The sequence below is a fragment of the Kwoniella bestiolae genome, chromosome 1 (assembly GCF_000512585.2).
Source record: "Kwoniella bestiolae CBS 10118 chromosome 1, complete sequence".
In the NCBI taxonomy this organism is placed as follows: Eukaryota; Fungi; Basidiomycota; class Tremellomycetes; order Tremellales; family Cryptococcaceae; genus Kwoniella; species Kwoniella bestiolae.
Window position 1 is genome coordinate 4,832,200 of NC_089241.1, and position 21,035 is coordinate 4,853,234.

Sequence of the window (21,035 nt, forward strand, 5' to 3'; positions counted from 1 at the left end):
GGTGAAGGGATCTGTCGCCGGTCGAGGAGCTATGCGATGGTGATATTTGGCTGAGATGAAGTGGTGGATGTATATGTATCATGTCTAATGTGTTATCATGAATTGGTCGTTGAATGAGGATGATGTCCTCTTCGTCATGGTCGGCTGTGTTCAGGGTACTTTTTCACACCACGTGCTCATTACGTAACTTGAATTGATGATACACGCTCCTTTTGGTGTTGTTCTGATATGTTGTGAATTGATCATCATCATCGTCGTTGTCGAGAGATGGGTGCTATCCATTCATGCAAATATCAGACACCAAGAATATCATTGTATCTCCATACCTTCATATATGGCAGCTACGATTCTGCTATCCTGACTTCAACTTGTTCACTACTTGTTCAAGATACAAACAATTTTCAGCTGAATTCAATAAATCCAACCACAGCATCAATGCGAACACCTCGCCTTCTTCTTTCAATCTTAACAGTAGCAAGCGCTCTCGGCAGCGTGTTGGGAGCAAATATAGAACCCAGAGATGATTTCGAGCTGCGTCAGCTGACCGACGACAACTTTAGATCAGAAACCTCTCGTGGTATATGGTGAGCCATAGCTTCTTTTTTATGTGACAATCTCGCTTACTCATCTGATTATAGGTTGGTCGAGCATTTTTCTCCGAAATGTAAGATTTATGTCCACCTGCCTTTGAAGGGGCTTTCAAATCAACTATCTACGGAGCTGACCAGTGAGATTGGATATATAGGTACGCACTGTAGAGCATTTGCTCCGACCTGGACACAGATGGCCAAGGACAAGCAGCATCTAGAGAGATTGACAGGCTTCCATATGGCCCAAGTGAATTGCCTGGCTCAAGGTGATCTGTGTAATGCAAATGGTATCAAATTCTGTGAGTCCCATCTATACATTCACTTCAATGGAGACTTTTCCGCTGACTCTGGTTTTTCAGATCCGCAATTGATGGTCTACGTCGATGGAGAAGCCAAACCTCATTACACTGGAGATAGGTCTTATGGAGACCTGGAGAAATTCATCAATGAGAAAGTAGCGGAATACTCTCAGAGTCATGCAGTAGCTGGAAGCGATGATCAAGAAGGTTCAATCACGGCGAGACCAAATCCTGATGGTCAAGTTGTGGAAATTGATGAGGCGCAGTTTGAGATTTACAAGGAGGAAGGGCCAGTTATGGTGGAATTTTATGCGCCCTGGTGTGGACAGTGAGTTAGAGCTATTGGTATACAGCTGGAGGTCATAATGGGATGTACTGACGTGAAACACTACGGATAGTTGCAAGAAGCTTAGACCAAGTCAGTATGAGCCTCTTCACCCTCGAAGCGTTGATGCTGACGATTGGTGTCTATATAGCCTATGAGAAATTGGCAGAAGCCATGAAGGGCAAGCTCAACATAGTCGCAGTAGACTGTGAGAATCATAAAGGGTTCTGTAAGAGAGCTGGGATCCAGGGTTACCCAACCATTCGAATGTAAGTGGTCAATTCTCTAAAATTACCATATAATGCTAATTGATGACATGTCACTCAGGTACCACCACGGTACTCGAACAGATCACAACGGTTCAAGAAATTTAGAAAAGCTCAAAGCATTCGCCGAGAAAGCTGTCAAGGTGTGAGTGATATTGATCAGGTGTTTGGCTTCGAGGCTGACTTGATTGTTCAGTACCACCCTCCAACCCCTCAAGTTCGAAGAGTTTAATTCGATCGTCAAGTCTGATGAAGCTTTCTTCCTGTACCTGCAGAACTATGATACCACCGTGGCTGACTTGGTAAGCTTTGTCCATCAAAAGTTCGATGTTAGCTTACTCAAATCTTGTTGTCAAATAGAAATCGGTCAAGACCGCTCTCGAACCTCTCCTCGGCTCAGTTCCAGCATACACTTCCTCCGACCCTCAATTCTACCAGCAATTGTCCGTAGCCAACCCACCTCCCACCTCAGTTCTATTCGCTTTCTCATCCTATTCATCCCGTCCAGTCGGATCATTAGCATTCCTCGCTTCCGAAGACAGCTTGAAACGATTCATCCAATTACATCGTTTCCCTACCCTGATCGAATTGACAGGTAGCAATTACAATGCAATCATGAACTCGGACACACGGTCTATGGTAGTTTTAGGGGCACTACATAAAGGTGATGAGGGTCAGAAGGAGAAGGAGAAGTTGAGAGAAGTTGCGAAAGCATGGAAAAGGGGTGGTCGACCTTTCGCACAGCCCGTTTGGTTCGTTTGGGTCGATGGTGAGAAATGGAGTGGATGGTTGAAACAGCAGTATAGGTATGTACTCCTGATCGTGATTCAAGGTTGAGGTGGTCTTTCTGACCCAACCTGCAGTATCAAGAAGGATCAATTACCTTCTGTAGTCGTCATTGATACTCCTGTGAGTTTCAGCTTCTCCACTTTCTGCCGACGATCCACGACTGATAGAGTTGAATTGCTCTTCTAGCTTAACGAATATTACGATACCACCATCGAAGGAGACCAGATCACATTTGACGGAACAAGTATATTCTCAGTGCTCGAAGGGGTATACCAGCATTTCCTTCGACCCAAGAGAATAGAGTCTACACTAGCATGGGGATCAAGAAATGCTGCTGCTACTCTGATCAACATCGGAGTAAGTACCAATCACCTCATAGCGTGATACGTCAGAATAGACTTGTCAAAGCTGATTAGTTTTCTATCAATAGCAAATGAGCGTAGATCACCCGTTGCTCGCTCTTGTCTTACTTGTAGGAGCGGTTGGATTGTTCGTAGGGTTGCTGCAGAAATGTAATGGAAGGGATATGAAGGATTCCGGAACGCCTGCAGGAGGACCTAGGCTGGACTAAGCTGAAGACAAGGGAGAAGGTTTGTAAGATATACTATATTTCAGTGGCACTTTATATCCTGCATGACGGATGATACCCTTGTTTCCCATGTCAAATTCTCATATTCTCATACGATTCATGCATATCGATATTGACATACAAATGTACTGATTCAGCTGTTTGAGTCTCTCTCGAAGTCACTGATATAAGGGAATTGTTTTTATCTATCTGAACTGGCTAAGTCAGTGCTTGTTTCGGTCCCAAGGCGGAGTTGAGACTCACGGGATTCTCATCAACTCCAAGAAACGGGCAGCCGCTCTCTCGCCATTGTCGTGATGCGGTGCAAGCACGTGGGTTTTATTGATCCTCAACAATGCGGCCAGATAGTGAATGGGAATTCGGCTCAACTCCCAATTGGGCCAAGTACTCGTGTCCATTGATCCACCATCACCAATCCCTAGAGACCCGTTAGGTTTGCGATGTTTCTCCTCTGCTGGATTGAGCCAGGCAGGCGGATAGTCAAATTTGTCGCCGGTGGCATTTTCTGGTTTTGGACTTTTCTGATGCATTCCGCGGCCAGTTGAACGTTATTGAGCTCGGCAGCGAGAACGTAGATGAATCGTGCGGATATGACCAAGGGAGTCGCGAGGAAACCCCAGCTGAACTTGTCCAGGCCCCATAGTACGGTATGACAGCTGTATTTGTGCGCGAAGGAGATGCAGTTACGAAAGTGACCTAGAGTTTGATGACTGGTCGTAGGAGTGGTATTATTGATGAGGTCGAGGAAGATTCGAGTGACGCCGGAACGTTCGATCAAGGTATCGGTAAATTCGATCTTGGGATCTGCATCCGAACAGCTCGATACCATATCGCGAAAGACAGGGCTAGAGAAGCAGCTCGATCGTCAGTCGTGATACACGGTGGCCTGATGGAGGGAAGAACGTCTTAACTAACAGCTTGGAGTTGATACTTGTACACCTTGTAAGCTACATTATCGGACGAAATTCAAAGTGAAGTCCGCTTCTGCATCATTGTGGGTGGTATCGTGAGTCGGGTGAGGAGTGTTTGCTTCTTCAGGGATATTCATATTGGATTTGAAGATGAATGGAGGATACTAAATTGTCTGACCGGGTCGATGAGCTGTCAGCATATGACATATAGCGTCAGCTCAGGCAAGCAAGTCCTTACCTTCTTCAGAAGGACTGATACTTCGAATGGCTGAGATGATATGGTGAAACAGTTGAAGCTGAAATAAGAGAAGAGCGTATCAACTTACTGATCTAGACTGAGGTCGACTTTCAAACGTGTGACGAAGAACGAAAGGTAGAAGTGAAAGAAGGAAAAGAAGAAAGTACCCCAAAACTTGGGCTGATGATGGTATATATATATTTTCAGATTGTGCCGGACTCGCCCATTCTGCGCACGGACCGCAACAAGTACTTGCGATTGCATCTCGTCAGCTCACTCCTGCAGTACATATTGTCGAGGCTGTGTAGGAGGCGTGTAGAGTGTATAGCATACATAGTCAGAATGCTATCATAGATCGTATAAACATTGCATGTAACGCATATAATACATGACTCGTGTATAATCTATTTGTTTCCCATATGTTCAGATAGCCACCACTATCTACAATTGATTTTCTTTTTCGTCTGATACCTTGATCGTTTTTACTCTATACAGCTTGTGCATTCCTCTTAAGCTTGAAGATCATCCATGAGCGGTTTGAAGTAGGTAGCGGCAGCTTGACCATCTAAATTCTCCAGACCAAAGGGAAATTTCTCGTGAGTACGACTCAAAGCGGCGAGTTATTCGAAGGGGACTAGTCGGAGCTCCCATAACGGCCATGTTGCAGGATTCAGGCTGGAGATCGTTGAGCGAACAAGATGTTCGATGTGATGATCGTGGACAGCGCTCTTGAAGATAATGAGTCGACTTACCTGTTGAGTTTGGGCAGTAAGATAGGGGAATGCAAATAGTCTTGTTTGTGGACGAAGAAGAAAAAGAAAGGAAAGGAAAAGAGTTCAATCAAAGAAGGATGTCTGTATAATATATTGATAACAATTTGTCAACACCCTATACAATCAACAAAGATTGATTAACGCACAGGCTGAGTACAGTACACAACGGGATTTTGCAGCATCTCGTAAGCTCAGCTATAAAACATCGACGTGCTCAACACAAAACAAAGAACTCTACATGTATTGGACCATGGCACTTGATCAGTATTATATCGGGAATCAATCAGTTCAACCACAAGACAAAGTCTGTAACTTATGGCACCCAAAGATATACAAGCACTTCCCTCTTCCCCATTCCTTCATGATCTCTTGAAGATACTCACCAGCTCGAAACCCTTCTTTCCTGCCCGATCCGAGAACATAGTTCTTTCCAGTCTCATGAGCCCTCAGAAACCCTAAAGGGACTCTACAAAGCCTTCAGCCAAGCCAAGCGGTAAGCACCCTCGAAAGATGAAGATGAACACAAACAAGAGAACGATCTCATGATATGTGGTTTCGTACAGTTTGAGCTGGTATATTTCAAACCGAAATCTACACTCGGAGTGGTCAGTTCCATCTATGCAGCTCAAGCTTGTCTGTTTCATACATATGCATATTATCATATGCTTCGTTGCTTGTTTACAATAATGGAAATAATAGACTATACGAGTATGAACCGATCCTCGATACAATCGCCAAGGTACTTACACAGACTGTGAAGAGTTTCTTGAGTGTTCACTTTGAAGGTTTCTTCGTCTCCCCATCGCGTTTGGTGGATTTTGGGGTGACTTGCGGTTTTTCCTTCACTACTACGTCCTTCTTAATATCCAGATCAACCTTCTCCACCTTGATATTCTTGACCGTACCTTTTCGTTCGTCCCTCTTGTTGTCCAAAGCTCGAGGTTTAGGTCTTAGATCTCTCGTCTCCGGTCTAGGAGCCATGAGTTTCTCGAACTTTTTCGCAACATCAAACCAACTTCCATCAATCGGATCATTTCTAACTCTACAAGCTCGCATCAGAGCGACGAGGTATCTAGGCGGGACATGTTGGATATCTTCGGCATACCATGTGGAAGGATCGATAGCATATTCTTCATCCAGCTCATCATCCCTTTCATTGAGTTCAAGTCCGGTATCAACATCGTGTCCATAATCGTACCATTCTGAAGGAGAAGCCGTTCCATCATTTTCACCCAAGATACAGGTTTCGGCATCCATAATGGCATCATGACAAAGTTGGATATCTCCCAGATTCGCACCAAGGATAAAGATGAATTTGGAGGTGAAGCTCCCTCCACCGTCTTTGTAGCTTCTCGCAAAGTGTTTCACAGCTTCCAAGACGAGGTGACATTCGTATTTCTTTGCGAGGAGGATCGCTCTTCGAAAAGTACCGAGAATGTCGTCGGTAGGTTTGGGGATATCACCGTGGACGAAGTCGAGGAAGAGTCGGATGGTTGTTGCTCTTTCGATGAAGGGGTCGTCGAGATGGATCTTGATGGGTTCAGGAGCAAAGAGTGCGAGGTACTTGTTGTTGAGGATTTTGCTATAAGATGTAGTAGTGGTAGTTAGCTTATCGTGCTGACATGTGCGATCAGATGTGGTGAGATAGAACTGGTAAGCTTGAGTGGAGTGTATGGTGTAAATAGGTATTGAAGCCTGTCATAAGACCCTTTCATGCTAGAAAGGGGACAAGAAAGACTCACCTTGCCGCTCTCACATACATGGACTGCACCTTGAACCCCACCCCATCAGAAGAAATGATCAAGAGATCTCCCTTGTGATCCTTATACTTCTCGTCAAGCTTCACATCATTTCTCAAATTGAGAGTCAACGATCGAGTAGAAGATGAATCGGTTTCGGTGGGAGACTTGACATCGTCTTCTGATCTTTCTAATTTGACTTGAGGTGAAAGTAAAGTGGGCTTGACGGTTGGTGAGAGTGAAGCTTGGAACTTGGACAGCTTGTCGTTGGCTTCTTGGAGGGTCTGATCGATGCTATCCGCGGCACCTCGCTTTGTGGGCTTGGAGATGGGCGAAGAGGGTGTGCTGATAGAAGATCCGGAATTGATTGACTTTATATCGGGGGATTTGAAAGATGACTGGGGAGGGAACTGTGGTATTCGAAGGGGTGAGAGGTAGGATCAGCTATGTGACTACAGTACATTCACTTGTTCTGTAGGAATGAAACGAATACTGGCCTCGAAATTGAAGGACGGCTTTGTTGTCATGTTGAGCTAAATGTGTTTGTTTTGAAGTATGAGAGAAGAAGACGAGAAAAGATGAATCATCTTGGAGTTGTACAAAGACATCTATTATATTGGTGGTAGTAGTAGTAGTATACATCATCGTTCAATCAACTACGCTTCTACGCTTGGACCCAGCATCAACAATAACAATAACAAACGGTTGATTGTGTTTTAGGTGGACAACCTCCACTTGACACCGTACGAATCAACAGTCAATTACCCTGAATCAATGTTCCATCTTGAATAATAACACTCACCTCCTGTTCAGACATTTCATCTTTCTCTTTCTCTCCTCCAACCACACGAGTTATACGATAGCACAGAACCCTGCTCTTCTTCTTCTGCCTCATCATGCCAACCCTAGACCCATCCGACCTAATCCCCCTCTTCTCCCAACCCCCTTCATCCCCCACACTAACCACCTACCTCCAATCCCTCTCACCCTCCTCGACTCCAATACCACCACCAGAAATAAAGTCATACCCCGACTCGACATACCACAACTACCATCCCCTCGGCCTATCCCTATCATTCCGTCCCAACAAAGGACTATCCTCCATAGACATCTACAACCCCCCACCTCATCCTATACCCAAACGAGCCAACCAGGCACCATCACCTGTCTATTCTCCTCCTCCCGAGGTTACACTGCACTTCCCAAGCGACAATATCATCCTTCCACCCAAGAAGGAGGGGGATAAACCCCTATCTATTCCTCGTCCAACCACTTTCAGTTTAAAAGCTAATAGTACGGGAAGGGATTTCGTGAGTCATCTAGGCGAACCTACCAGGAAGGGGTCGGGAGGATGGACAGGATTATGGTTGGAGTGGTCTGATGTATCTCTCAAGGTAGCGGATGGCGGGGAGGTGAGAGTAGGGGTGATGGTTGAGTTGAGGGATCCGGGGGCGAGGGAGATGATGACTGAAGAAGGGAGGAGGAAGGGGATGGGAGGTGTTTGGGAGAGGGCGTCGAGGTGGGAGTGGGGGAATGTAAAGTTCTTCAAGGTGGAGCAGTGATATGAGAAGAAAGGAAGATAAATTGAAAGTTCAAGAAAATTATCAAACGTCGAAGATGACAACTGCATGAGATAGACAAGTTTACAATCTCTTCTGACAATTATTCGATGTACTCTTCAATACGGTTGTCCGAGAGGATATCTAATCGGCTATCATCAACGAATCCTTCTGTCCCTGATATATCGAGACCCAACTATATATACCCTGCACTACCATATACCCAACATCTGATCGTTATGAACATGCATTTTATACTATCTACATCTACGTGCCCTTCACCTCCCGTTTCACGTCCAATCATCGATCTATGCCGCAGCGAGAGTCTCAATGACAGCTTTCAACTCGTTCTCGCCCAAGATTTCGAATCCTTTTTCTTTCGTTACCTGTATCATACAACCATGTTAGCTGATCCCACCAAAACCACCGCATGAACTTGGCGGGTGGAGTGCGGAGAGCTGGTTCCAGAAGAGGCGAATTCTCACCTGAGCAAGCTGAACGTTATTCTCATCCAATTTCTCCTCCATAACCTGCTTCAACACTTTCAAAGCTAGCGAATGAGCCTCCATCAATGTCATTTGCTATACGAATAAATTTGTCAGCTATTTCATCCGAAGGACGTTAAGGGGCGGTCAGCTGACTCACCTTGTGGAAAGCATCTTGTAAGGATTGTTGAGCAGCGTCTGAACCTGATCCGATGGCTTTGGCATCGTATCGGACGAATGTACCTGATGGATCGGTGTGGTATCTATGTTCAAGGAACAGGATCGAATGAGTGTCTTGTAATACGTTACGTTTACCCGACGGGCTAGCTCACAATTGTGGTCCTTTCTCGTCTATACCTGCGATGAGCAGCGCTACACCGAACGGTCGGGACTGTTCATAGTCCAAATCAGCAATTCAACCTATCATAGAACAAGGGAGACCCAGCTCACCATCAAAGCATCATCGTCCTCCACACTCTCACCAAACCTCAACGCCAAATCACACACAGCCTGCGTGCAACTCTCCACTCCGATCTTCTCATCGTACGTGAAATTGTGCATTTGGGAAGTAACACGAGCATGTTCCACCATCGTTCGCGCATCTGCCGTTAACCCAGACATGGCCGTACCGATGTGCGAGTCAATTTCCATAATCTTCTCGATGGAGGATGACTCCAAAAGGGGTGAGGGTACTCTCTTCTCTACGGCCAGGATGACTCCCTCGGGGGTGGTTATTCCTACTGTTGTTGAACCGAGCTATGTACAAAAGGGATAATGAGCTACTGTGTAGGGTGATGAGTTCAGCGTACTCCAGCTAGCTCACTTTGATGGCTTCCATTGCGTATTCGACTGATCGTGAGGTAGAGTTAGCGTGGAGTCTTATGTTATGTGTATATTGGAAGGATGGGTCGCATACCTTGGAATAATCGACCCTATGATGGTTGATGTTAGCTGATGTAACCACTTCATGACCGTTAGCTCACCTCTGGAGAGAAGGTGTTGACACCACGATCATACTCGGATCTGAAACCACAGAACATCCATCAGTAACTTGGCTCGCAAGGCGATAACAAATAGATAATGAATCGTGGATTGAAGGATTGCCGACATACCTCGTTAAGAACATTTTGCTTGTCTATGGGAAGATATATAGGTGGTCTGGTTGGATAAATGGCTGTACCGATGGGGTAATAGCTGACTGATTTGCTCGCGATGAGGACTGATACTGATGATGGGCTGATCTATATGTCTTTGGTAGGATGATCAACGTTGTAAAGATGGAACCCATATAGATGATGCTCATTCACCTCCAACGATCACTCTACTTTGTCAACGACAGACATGCATGTACGCGTGAGTGTCTGATTGATTACGTATTCAAGATATCAGCAGATCACGTGGTATAGACGTACCCCGCACTGACCTCGGTTTATTTGGTTCCGAGACATGTCCACTCCTCTTGTCCACTTGTCCACTTGTCCACTCAACCACACCAAAGCATGTTCATTCCCATTTGATCATCATTATGTTACAGGTATGTCTTCATCTTCCTCTTCATCCATAGCGACACCCACAAAGAAAAGGAAGAGCTACTACAAATCAACAATCGATACCATTTCAGAACGTTAGCTGTATCGATACTGGTAGTGACACCTTCCCTTGAACGAAGCACGGGGGAATCCCCTTCTCCTTGGGAAAGGGAAGGATCATGCCTGCTTCAGTAGCTGTGAGTGAGGTACCAATACTGCTCGATAACTCCTTCACGGTGGATAGCAGGTTGAGCTGACCCTGCAGCAACACAGTCCCGTTCCTCCCTCTTCGGCCGTACCGATATCTTCGCCAATCTTCCTCCCGGTACATACCACACATCCGATGACAACACGGACGATGATGTGATGGCGCTGGATGAGGCTCCTGAACATCTCAAGAAATTTACCAACAAGGATGCACCTATAGTCATCGACTCTTCCTCGGATGAAGAAGATATTCCTCCTCGGCCTAATCGACCTGGACCATCCAAACAGAAACGAATACATCGAGATTCGGACGAAGATGAGGAAGAATATATCCCCCCGCGCTCGCAGAGGGGTACACGTTCCTCTCCCAGGAAAAGGACGAAATCATCTACCGTACCTCGCTTTCAACAGACTCCAGCCGCCATCAATTCTTCGCTACCTTTATCCTCATCCCCCGCCCCCGGCCCTTCCACTCCGAGATCGTACTTGGCAGAAGATCACCTGAATCATGTGTTAGAGATCCTACCGGATATAGACACAGAATGGGCACTAGGGCACATCAACCAAGAGATGATACTTAGAAAAGATGAAAATCCAGCTAATAGAGTAGTAGAAATTGCTCTAGAGATGGAAGGGGGTTATCCGACTTTCAAAGCTTCGAAGAAGGGTAAAGAGAAGGAAAAATCACCCGATACACCTGGAGGGACAGAGAAGTACCGAAGTACGGCTTATAAGATTGACGACAGGGGTGGAATAGGGTACTATCAGAATGCTGTTAGTCAACTGGAAGATGATTTCCCATCGATCCCTGCTCCCTAGTATGTTACATCTTCTCCTCTCGCTCTGATACTCGGATTGCCGCTGACGTACGATTATGCTGCATTAGTGTACGAAACACTTTCAACGTCATGCAGAATCTCTATGTCCCCACGTATTTTCGACTGCTTGAGCATTCTCAGCTTAACATGAAACCATATATGGAATTGAAGCGGCCTAGGAATTCAGGTAAAGGGAAGAGTAAGGCGAAGGATGCAAGGCATGATGAAGAAACGGAAGAAGGAATACAAGATGTAGGATCAGCGGAATTTAAGAAAGAGATGAAGTGGCTGAAAAAGACTCTGGGTAAGTCAGTCGTCTACATACTCTACTTCGACATGCGCTGATCCAGTGATCAATGTAGCCAAGGAACAGCATGACAAGGATGCGAGTGAAGCTAAGAGAATTGCTGATGAGGAAGCTCTAGCGGGTGGAGCAGGTATAGAATGTGGTTGTTGCTTCACTGATACATTGATGGTGAGTCGTCGAGCTCATGAAAAATCCATCTCGCTTACCATCCATCTTGTAGGCGGAAATGGTACAATGTGCAGAAGGGCATCTATTCTGTCGCGAGTGCGCTAGCACACATGCCGAAACTAAACTTGGTGAACAGTCGACTGTAAGTCTTTAAACTGTTTACACTCATGATTAGTTCAACCCAGCTGACAACAGAATTCAGTCGATACTCTGCATGGACCAATCCGATTGCACTTCTGCATTTCCCGAATCCGAACTCCGAAGATGTCTTTCTGAGAAATCACTCCAGCTGTACCATCGTCTGAAACAAGCCAAGGAACTTGAACAAGCTGAGATCGAGGGACTGGAAAGCTGCCCAAGCTGCCCCTATGCCGCTGTCATCGATAACCCCGATGAGAAGCTCTTTAGATGTATGAATGAGGAATGCGGTCAGGTCACTTGTAGAGGTTGTGGGAAGAAGGAACATATCCCTAGAACATGTGCGGGTGAGTACCTCGACTCCTTCTAGCGAAACTCGATATGTCACGTCGAATGACTGATGATTGATTCTGGTAGAGGTCGAGGCCGATGTCAAGCTGAACCACAAACATACAGTTGAAGATGCTATGTCAGAAGCATTGATTCGGAAATGTCCGAAATGTGCAAAACCGTACATCAAAGATTCTGGGTGAGTGAGGGTCAATAAGTTGAGAGTAATAAGGTAACCAGAGCTACAAGCTGACCTTCAACTCTGGCTCAGGTGCAACAAGATACACTGTAGTAAATGCGGGACGCTCTCCTGCTATGTCTGTCAAAAGGCTATTAACGGGTGAGTAGGAAATACCGTACCTGTCATGAGAAAGAACTGATGATTGGGTCATTTGGCAGATATGAACACTTCGACCAAGGTGAGCGAGTAACGCAGAGCATCGAGAGCAATCTCAGAAGAACTGACTATCGATCTCACTCCACAGATCCTGCAGCTTATGGTAAGCCTAGACAAACAGACAAATGTATTCTCTGGGATCGTGAGGAAAAGCAACATGATGATCAAGCTGTCAGTTGATTGACCCGAACTTTTGCTTGTGTTGTATTGACTGTTGTCCTCGAACATAGGTACGAGCAGCCAGAGATGCAGCAACTGCAAGAGTTTTGGCTGCTGCGCAGGAGAATGGCGTCGCGCTAAATGCAGAAGATGTCAACGTGGCTTTACCGGATTCACAGGGTCCCATGAATGGTGGAGTGGGAGGGGTGTATATGGCTAGACATATTGCGCAGGCGGGCTTGGGACCTAGAATAATGGGAGTGCATGATAAGGCGCAGCGTGAGTCTTTTGGTTGATCCTTCTTCCGCATCGTGACGTGCTCGCCTTGCTCGCCCTGCTCATATACGTTATGTATGAGGGAACTGACAGAGCTCATCGGAGCTCAAGCGGCGGCCAGAGACGCAATGGCAAGGTTTCAAGCTCAAAATAATCCTCCCGGCGGCGTGCAAAATCGACAAGACCCGGATCCTGTCTTTCAGCTTGGACGACACATGCTCCCTCCATACCGTATTCCACCACTCAGACCCTATGCTGATCCCAATATCAACCTCAACTTACCACTCCCATTGCCGGATCCCCTACACCAATTCAATATGGGTCAAGGAGGGATAGAAAGGATCATCGCCCCCATACCTCGCCGATGGCTTGAACAACCTCCCCCAATACCACCCATTCCACCGATCCCGCCTGCCGGAGAGCGTGATGACGATCTTGATTTTCTGAATTCAGATCAGGATGATGATGGTGCGCAAATGGAGGAGGAACTACTGTGGGATCCTGAGGTGGAAGATGAGCTGGTGGAAGATGAGCTGGTGGAAGAAGAGCTGCGAGCTCTAGCACAGAATGCTCTGAGGGGTAAGAGGAAAAGAGCTCGTCGAAATCAAGATCCGCCTAATGTAGAAGGGTGAGCGGAGAGAAGGAGGAGAAGGGGATGATTGGTATTGGTATATAGAATCGTTATTGACCTTCCAGCTTGTATTTAGTTGTAATTTGATCGTTGTATATCCTGTATCGCAGTGTACATAATGATTCGCATCTCTCACGTATGTCTCATGTATTGATGATATGTCATGTTGTCTGATCCTTTAACCAGTAAAATCGACTTCTTCTTGATACACCTTCGAGATCATGTTGAAAGGAGAGGAAGTGATGAAACTGCCGCTTGGATCCTTTGTTTATCCGTCTTGAGGAGATTAGATACCGAGCTTGTCTATCCTATCTTGCAATGCCTCGCAACATATCGATGGTCTGCTTCATCCCTACGTACAGTATCATACCTCAGACTTTCTATTGAAAGTATGCCACACCACCGAACAACAGCTTCTATCACATGAAAATGCCATCCTCCAAACACTCAGAATACTACTACCACCGCAATGCCCATATACCCTTTCCACCTGGAACTTACGAATCCCAACACCGATATTCAGATACCCTATCAGACGCCACCACACCATCATCTTACACGCACACTTCTACTACGGCTTCGGGGTCGACCTCCAGACAGTCAAGATCATGCAGACGGCGATTACCTTCGTTTGGGGATCTCCCGCCCGAGCGAGTGGCCGACAAGTCTCGCAATTGTAGACAGATAAGTGAATGGATAGAACATGGGATGAACATTCAAAATGAGAAGGCAGATGGACCGTGCTCGTATCCCCAGTATGATAGTGTACGGCATGGTGGGGCGTCCTCAAGAAGTCATGGTCGTGGGAGAAGTGAAGGTAGAAGGAGGGAGAAGAGGGGTGGTGCTTGTGTGATCCTTTGAAAATGTCGAAGTACGTTCGTGGTTGTATCTTTGTTATGGGCAACTCGACGGGTCATGGAGTGCAACATCATATCATAACAAAATGTCCAATATAGAAGTCCTATTTTACAAGGGACAGACGGACCGTAATAAATTTTTATGCATCGCAGATCTTCTCTAAATCAGAGATAATCCGGATTCCTGCAGATGTATTGCCTTGCCAGATTGATACAGTACAATCTATTCTGTCTTGGGAAGATTGAAGCGTTATCATATCATGTACTGTACCGTGACAGCGACAATCGACATCAGTCTATCCCACTCATCCTTTGTCCTATTCGACCGTGTTCCGATCCTGGAAGTATTCTAGCATCTTTGTATCTCACCTCAGAGAGAGTATGACGTATCAGTGAGGATTCGGTAATTGCGCTTCTTTGGTACGTAACATGTTCGTATTGTTCTCATCGATGTGATTCTCCCTTGACAGCGACATTACGATCTGTCTAATATAACCTATATAAAATATGATCTATCTACGCCAAACACTTGAGACTTTTAGATGAACATACAAGATCTGTTTATACCATATCAGACTCCATCCTATCATATCAGCTGATTGAGATCATGAGCAGTAGTCAATCCAGAAGACCGACAGCCTCGCGAGGCGATACTTCCCGGCAGACTGTCATCGACCTCAGACCTCAGGATTTGCATTTCCGAATTTCGTTCTCTTCCGACTCATCTCGAGAAGATTTAAATCCCGCTCCACGCCTCATCCTCAGACAGTCTCAGGCGATGAGAAAGATGAGTCCTCGTCCTGTCCCGAAGACGAGGCTGGCGAAGATTCCAGTCCGTGTCATTCAGAATACAGCGATCAAGAGGATTCCTTTGCAAATGCACCCTCTTCAGGAAGAATGCGTCGGACCCAAGACCAAGATACTCGGTCGATGACCAGTAATAAGCCCCTGAGACGGATGACAGAACGCATATCCCCCTCAAGGGGAAGTGCGAAGCGCGGGGATTCGCCTACTTTACCTTCGGGCAGTCCACCCATACTTCCCTCAGCGATTTCACCCTCCGAGTGCGAATTACTAAACAGGAGTGGAGATATCGCCAGAAAATCAAGGAGACAAGAAGCATTTCGAAGTAATGGGGAATCTGAGCAGTCCAGGAACACGAACGGTGGCGGATCCTTCAAAGAACGGATCCGTGCCATGAGCACCAGTAAGGATAAGTCGGAGGATTTAAGCGAAGGTGAGATGACGGAGTTTTGGGAGGATGATTGAGATGATATGACATGTGGTTAGATCGACCTGCGAGATCACGATCGGGGCAGGACACAAGCAGGATGGTATGGCTTTGTAGCTGGCTTTGAAGCTTCTTCTTAGTTGTACAGCACTTATAAGACTGTACCATCCTGTACATATATATTCTGCGCCACTGTCCATATGCTCCATGTGCCACTATGATGTACAGTATCTTATGTCATGACGAAATCTCAACCATTATCAGACGCGTCGATCGACTATTACTGTACGGGAGACATCTATCCACTTTGATAAAAGCATTGTCTACCACGAACGATATATATACACTTCATGCTCTTACGTCCTGCACAGCTCTTTCGCACGACCAGACTTCATACCATACAATTAACCTCCTTCAATCCCCTCTCAAACTGCATCAACATGCCTCCTCGTCGGTCCACTGGATCCGCTGCCGCAACCGCTCCAAAGCGAGAACGATCAACCTCATCTTCACTATCCGATGCTCCACCACCCAAACCTAAACCCAGCACCAAGGCCAAGGGGAAGCCCAATGGTGAATCAAAAGTATCTGTAAAACCCAAAACAGCACTTGCAGACGACGCCAAAGCAGGTGATGATAATCCGGTCGAAAGCAACGAACCACCCAAAAAGAAAGCTAGAGTAGCCAAAGCAAAAGTTTGGCCCCCACCTGAACTTGCACCTGATGTACATCCACCAAGGAATGGATACCCGATATTCGAATTACCATCTACTTCTTCAGCTAAGAATGGTGCCCTGCCGCCATCGACATCAGAGAATCGACCAATGCTGTTAGGCGCTCATGTGTCGATAGCGGGTGGACCTGCTGGGGCGTTACTCAGAGCGGGGGTTGCAGGTGCGAATGGCTTAGCGTTGTTCACGAAAAGTCAGAGACAGTGGAGGAGCAATCCGTATGAACCTGAGGCTATCGAGAGGTTTAGGAGTTTGATGAAGAGCAAGGAGGAGGGAGGTGAGCACGCCCATTCTGCTCAACACATTCGGAGAGAAGCTGAATTGGAGCCGGCAGGTCTGGGATATCCTCCTGAAAGTATCTTGGTCCATGGAAGTTATCTGATCAATCTTGGGTGAGTACACCGCCCTACAGATAGCATCCAAACATGATTGACGAATTTCACTGCGCAGTAACCCTGACGAGTGAGCCTTCAACTTATTTCCTTCCGTAGGACTAGCTGATAATCCATGTAGGACCAAATGGAATACCTCATATGAATGCTTCAAGGATGATATATACCGTTGTCACCAACTAGGTATCAAGCTATACAACTGGCAGTGAGTTAAGCTCTTCCATACCATGTCCTGACCTTCGCTCATGTGCCATGCTCCAGTCCTGGATCTACCGTCGGAGCATGCACCAAGGAAGAGAGCTTCGCTTCTATTGCCAAAGCTATAAACATGGTACACAAGGAAGTACCGGAAGTAGTCACCGTGATTGAAAATATGGTAAGCCCTGATCAGCTGGAAGCCATGCATCAGAGCTGATTTTCGCAAAGGCAAATGCAGGTTCGAATATCGTCGGTACAGCATTCTCCGAACTGGCAGCTATCATCGCTTTGGTAGAAGACAAATCGAGAGTCAGAGTATGCCTAGACACATGTCATCTGTTCGCCGCTGGATATGATCTTCGAACTCCAGAGGCATATGCAGAGACGATGAAGAAGTTTGACGAGGAGGTGGGGAACGGATATCTTGGTGGGATGCACCTGAACGATTCCAAGGCAGATTTAGCGGGGAATAAAGATCTGCATGAAAATATTGGACTGTAAGTGTATCTCATTGTTCTGTATGTTCATTGTCTAGAGCTGATAAGCGAGTGGCGATACAGTGGTAAGATCGGTTTGACCGGATTTAGATGTATAATGAGAGATCCATTGATGTCTGGAATACCGCTCATCTTGGAAACTCCGGCACCTGAAAAAGCTCTGGAAGTTGGAGATCTGGCCATATGGATGAGGGAGATCAAATTGCTGTATGAGATTCAGGGTATAAGCGATGAGGATTGGAAGGTGAAGAAGGACGAAATCGAAGCGAGGTGGAGAAAGGAGAGAGATGGTATAAATCCACCTAAGGAGAAGGGACCTAAAGCGAAGGGCAAAGCTACGCCTGCGCCGAGGGGGAAGAAGAAGGGAAAGAAGGAAGAGAGTGAGGATGAAGATGAGGATGATTAGCGGATCATGAAACACTTCTAGATCGTGAGTCTTCGACGGCCGTCCGGCCTAGAACTTGAAATTGGAGCACCGCTGATGTCCTGCATGTAGTCCCATTATAGCCTCATCACATTCGCATGCATCCTTTCTTCTAGGCTTTTCTTCTGCAGAAATCAGACAGATAGCCATCCGTCTTCTGACTTGGCACGGCGTGAATTCGCTAATCTGAACTCAGTATAGATAAAGTATTCGCAAACTCCGCCTAACTGTCGATATCCCAAACGACACCCGTACCTCAATATCACCTCTTGACATTGTCCCTAGAAGTGTGCTTGCACCGCTGAGCCATATCGATCGAGCGTCAACCTCCGCTCACCTGAAGATACAATGAATCCTTACATTATCTCCGTGTACTACTAAACACTGCCCGTCTTGGCGACTCCCCTGTCAGGTTCACGATGAAGGATGAATTGGATCACTCGATCAGTCCTGAGTCCAAGAATGTATAAGCGATGTCAAACTCCGCTGCGATCGAGATAATCCGAATAAGCAGCGAAAGTTGGTCTCCGAACTATCCTGCTTCTCGAAGTTGGGAAAGACTGCAAAGTCTACACTGCCTTGAGTATTGGATCATCCAGGATGAAAGGATACTGACGAGTCGACGGGCATTTGCAAGATCGTGGATCGACTGAGGATGAAATGTGCTAAATGATGGAGGTGCGGAGTTGATGTCGCCCCTCAATACGACTGAAAGCTTTCTCAATCGACTTCCAAGCTATAAATCAGGGAGCAAGAAGAGGAGGGGTACCCGTTTCAAGTTCTTTCTGTGACATTACACTAACCCTATTTTAAACTATCCTCTCGATCTGAATTGTTCGCTCGAGCGGAACAGTACCACCACAGAACGATGCAAAGGCATAATCGACCTCCGCAAATCACTATAGATCAGCGCGATGCACCCAGGCGACCGTCGTTGTCCAGCGTAGAGATTCCAGAACTGATAACACACCGTAGAAGTTCCATTCCTTCGGGCACTCCTTCAGAATATCCAAGTGTCTTTGCCCAAGACTGGGGATCGCCCCAAGGAGACATCCAAACCTCTCCGAGTGAGTTTGCCCGCCGTTAACTCAGATTATAATTGAACTTGGACTACAGCATATCCTCACAAAGCAAGGGAAGCATTGCAACAAACATCTACAGATTACTTCGACCAGGATGTAGGGAATGCCATTCCCACAGGCGCCGTGTCCAGCACCGGTACGTAAATTCTATTTTTTTGGATCGTGGGGACCTTACAGACGTTGATTATGGCATATCAGGTGGCTCAAAAGATCCAAGCTTCAGACGCCGACTGTCTATACGATTTGGTCGATGGACTCGTCTGGGCCGTCGAGATAAAGCGCCTTCGTCGGAATCTGCCAGTCCTGGTGTTGAACTATCTACAATGCCTGCCCATCCGTCTGCACCTAAAGGCGATCACAAAGGCAAAGGTAGATTGATGGTAATGGACGATGGTCAAGTTTTCCGTCAATTGTCCAAGGATGACCACGATATCAAACGATTCTCCTACTATTCGGATACTGTCAGCCTCCTAGGCTCATCTCCAGGTTCTCAGCCGGATACGATTAGTGCTTTACATCAGCATCCGCCAGATTCCGTCATAATGTGAGTAGGGGCTGGAGACGTCCCGAATAAGAACTGAACATACTGACTCAAACTACCTCTCGATGATGCAGTAACGGAGGACTTTACACCTATGACCCTGTAGCTCGAGGATACGTACCATTCGGTCAAGTTGAATCCCGACCTGGATCTCCTACCAGCTCCTCCCGTCCCCCTTCGCCTGAAGATTGGTTTGATATGAGATCCAGGACTCCACCCTTGGTCAGGCTGCCAAGTCAACGCAGTCTCAATCAGGGCGACGAAACAAGGTTCTACGGGTCGAACCGCGCTGCCGAAAGTGCGAAATCACTCGCGAGCGTGCTTGCCGAGTCGCAGAATACTTCACCAATCGAACAGAGTGGCGGTGTTGGTGCAGGTCTCAGACTCGACACCTCTGGGTTTAAGCATCCCAGCAGACCGAACAGTCGTCATAGTAGTTATAGGGCCAGTGCCGCTTCTTTCACCAGTACGATGTGAGCACACGCTCCCGTCTCCAAAATGGGATTCTGGCTGTGGAACATACGAACTCTCCCCGCTGACGAGGGATATACTATCGATATGATCTAGTCCCAGTTCGCCCAGCTCACCGACAGGATCATCACCAAAATCCCCTTTCAGTCCTAGACGCAGAGATTCCACTGCAAGGCTTCTGTCCAGGTGAGTCTCGTAGATCACTTCCACTCTCAGTTACACATGTTCACCTGTCGGATCCAATTCCGTAGCATCGAGACCCATAGCATCGACACCTTACCAGAGGGTGACGAATCCGAGGAAGAACAAGTGCAGAAACGAGCTCGAGAAATCCACCCTTCTAGCGATGATGGTAACCTGACAGATATGAGCGCGACCAATCGATCTCGAGAACCTCTCACGGGTCTTGCATTGAAGAAAGAAGCATGGCGAAGATTCTGGTACGGTAAAGTGAAATTCGATTTCGGGTCGGGCAGACTTCCAGCTGGAAGTCCCTCGCCAGTCATCAGCCCTATTACCGGACGCACATTGATGCCAGAAGAATACGGATACGAGAGGAAATACCGCCAGATGCCATTCGTGGCTGCTGAGAAAGTGGCCAGATTTACTGACGAAGAGCGAGAAAGAGTCGTAGCAGATGTCGAATTTCTCAATTCACAACCCTCAACGTCTCGTATCCGAATGCAAACCTATGATCCTTTGAGCTTTCAGAGACGTGTCCAGGAAGCTGAAGCTCGAGTTCGACAGAACACAAGTACAAGTGCCGGTCTGCCCGATGAAGATGCTATCACCGCTGTTCAAGATCAGGGGTTGACCCATACTGAACCATCAGATACCGCGAGACCGACACTTCCTAGGTCTTCATCTATATCCAGACTGAGTAGGAGGTTCTCGGTGATAAGTAACGGGAGCGGAAGGCTTTTTGGCTGAGGTCAGTCAGCAGTATTTACTTGGCGATACAACCTTTAGCCCCTTAGACCTTAATGCCTTTGCCATATAACGAGTGCCAGAATGTGATATACGGGAAGGAAGAGAGTCTGAATGAAAAATTAAAGTTGACTTAGTCAGCTCTGGATGTGTTGATGACA

General features: G+C 46.7%; 9 protein-coding genes across 9 annotated transcripts; 6 read left to right on the forward strand and 3 right to left on the reverse strand.

The window, feature by feature from the left end:
- Positions 1 to 435: 435 nt before the first annotated feature.
- On the forward strand, positions 436 to 2,840 carry I302_101829 (protein disulfide-isomerase domain; the record flags this gene model as incomplete). Its single annotated transcript, XM_019187208.1, has 12 exons — positions 436 to 584; positions 639 to 664; positions 746 to 889; positions 950 to 1,217; positions 1,288 to 1,307; positions 1,366 to 1,483; positions 1,542 to 1,625; positions 1,677 to 1,782; positions 1,841 to 2,286; positions 2,344 to 2,389; positions 2,456 to 2,626; positions 2,700 to 2,840. 12 exons carry the CDS (start codon positions 436 to 438, stop codon positions 2,838 to 2,840), a joined length of 1,719 nt encoding a protein of 572 aa, XP_019050086.1.
- Positions 2,841 to 3,276: 436 nt separating this feature from the next.
- Positions 3,277 to 3,687, reverse strand: I302_101830 (uncharacterized protein; the record flags this gene model as incomplete). The annotated part of the gene is made up of 1 exon (XM_019187209.1): positions 3,277 to 3,687. The coding sequence occupies one exon, from the start codon at positions 3,685 to 3,687 to the stop codon at positions 3,277 to 3,279; it is 411 nt and encodes a 136-aa protein (XP_019050087.1).
- A 1,867-nt stretch (positions 3,688 to 5,554) lies between these two features.
- Positions 5,555 to 7,046, reverse strand: I302_101831 (uncharacterized protein; the record flags this gene model as incomplete). The annotated part of the gene is made up of 3 exons (XM_065869369.1): positions 5,555 to 6,362; positions 6,523 to 6,929; positions 6,987 to 7,046. 3 exons carry the CDS (start codon positions 7,044 to 7,046, stop codon positions 5,555 to 5,557), a joined length of 1,275 nt encoding a protein of 424 aa, XP_065725441.1.
- Positions 7,047 to 7,415: 369 nt separating this feature from the next.
- Positions 7,416 to 8,081, forward strand: I302_101832 (uncharacterized protein; the record flags this gene model as incomplete). Its single annotated transcript, XM_019187211.1, has 1 exon — positions 7,416 to 8,081. The coding sequence occupies one exon, from the start codon at positions 7,416 to 7,418 to the stop codon at positions 8,079 to 8,081; it is 666 nt and encodes a 221-aa protein (XP_019050089.1).
- A 305-nt stretch (positions 8,082 to 8,386) lies between these two features.
- I302_101833 (uncharacterized protein) lies at positions 8,387 to 9,689 on the reverse strand (the record flags this gene model as incomplete). Its single annotated transcript, XM_019187212.2, has 9 exons — positions 8,387 to 8,464; positions 8,564 to 8,659; positions 8,724 to 8,826; positions 8,896 to 8,954; positions 9,014 to 9,319; positions 9,387 to 9,412; positions 9,480 to 9,495; positions 9,547 to 9,586; positions 9,676 to 9,689. 9 exons carry the CDS (start codon positions 9,687 to 9,689, stop codon positions 8,387 to 8,389), a joined length of 738 nt encoding a protein of 245 aa, XP_019050090.2.
- Positions 9,690 to 10,271: 582 nt separating this feature from the next.
- Positions 10,272 to 13,524, forward strand: I302_101834 (uncharacterized protein; the record flags this gene model as incomplete). Its single annotated transcript, XM_019187213.1, has 12 exons — positions 10,272 to 10,289; positions 10,366 to 11,117; positions 11,186 to 11,421; positions 11,480 to 11,592; positions 11,645 to 11,734; positions 11,795 to 12,077; positions 12,148 to 12,259; positions 12,332 to 12,400; positions 12,460 to 12,479; positions 12,546 to 12,628; positions 12,688 to 12,895; positions 12,986 to 13,524. The coding sequence occupies 12 exons, from the start codon at positions 10,272 to 10,274 to the stop codon at positions 13,522 to 13,524; spliced, it is 2,523 nt and encodes an 840-aa protein (XP_019050091.1).
- A 1,463-nt stretch (positions 13,525 to 14,987) lies between these two features.
- Positions 14,988 to 15,458, forward strand: I302_101835 (uncharacterized protein; the record flags this gene model as incomplete). Its single annotated transcript, XM_065869370.1, has 2 exons — positions 14,988 to 15,212; positions 15,345 to 15,458. 2 exons carry the CDS (start codon positions 14,988 to 14,990, stop codon positions 15,456 to 15,458), a joined length of 339 nt encoding a protein of 112 aa, XP_065725442.1.
- Positions 15,459 to 16,051: 593 nt separating this feature from the next.
- On the forward strand, positions 16,052 to 17,835 carry I302_101836 (uncharacterized protein; the record flags this gene model as incomplete). The annotated part of the gene is made up of 6 exons (XM_065869371.1): positions 16,052 to 16,619; positions 16,677 to 16,734; positions 16,856 to 16,939; positions 16,996 to 17,110; positions 17,161 to 17,429; positions 17,493 to 17,835. 6 exons carry the CDS (start codon positions 16,052 to 16,054, stop codon positions 17,833 to 17,835), a joined length of 1,437 nt encoding a protein of 478 aa, XP_065725443.1.
- An 886-nt stretch (positions 17,836 to 18,721) lies between these two features.
- Positions 18,722 to 20,877, forward strand: I302_101837 (uncharacterized protein; the record flags this gene model as incomplete). Its single annotated transcript, XM_019187216.1, has 6 exons — positions 18,722 to 18,920; positions 18,970 to 19,071; positions 19,134 to 19,479; positions 19,551 to 19,949; positions 20,044 to 20,133; positions 20,214 to 20,877. 6 exons carry the CDS (start codon positions 18,722 to 18,724, stop codon positions 20,875 to 20,877), a joined length of 1,800 nt encoding a protein of 599 aa, XP_019050094.1.
- Between the last annotated feature and the right edge of the window lie 158 nt (positions 20,878 to 21,035).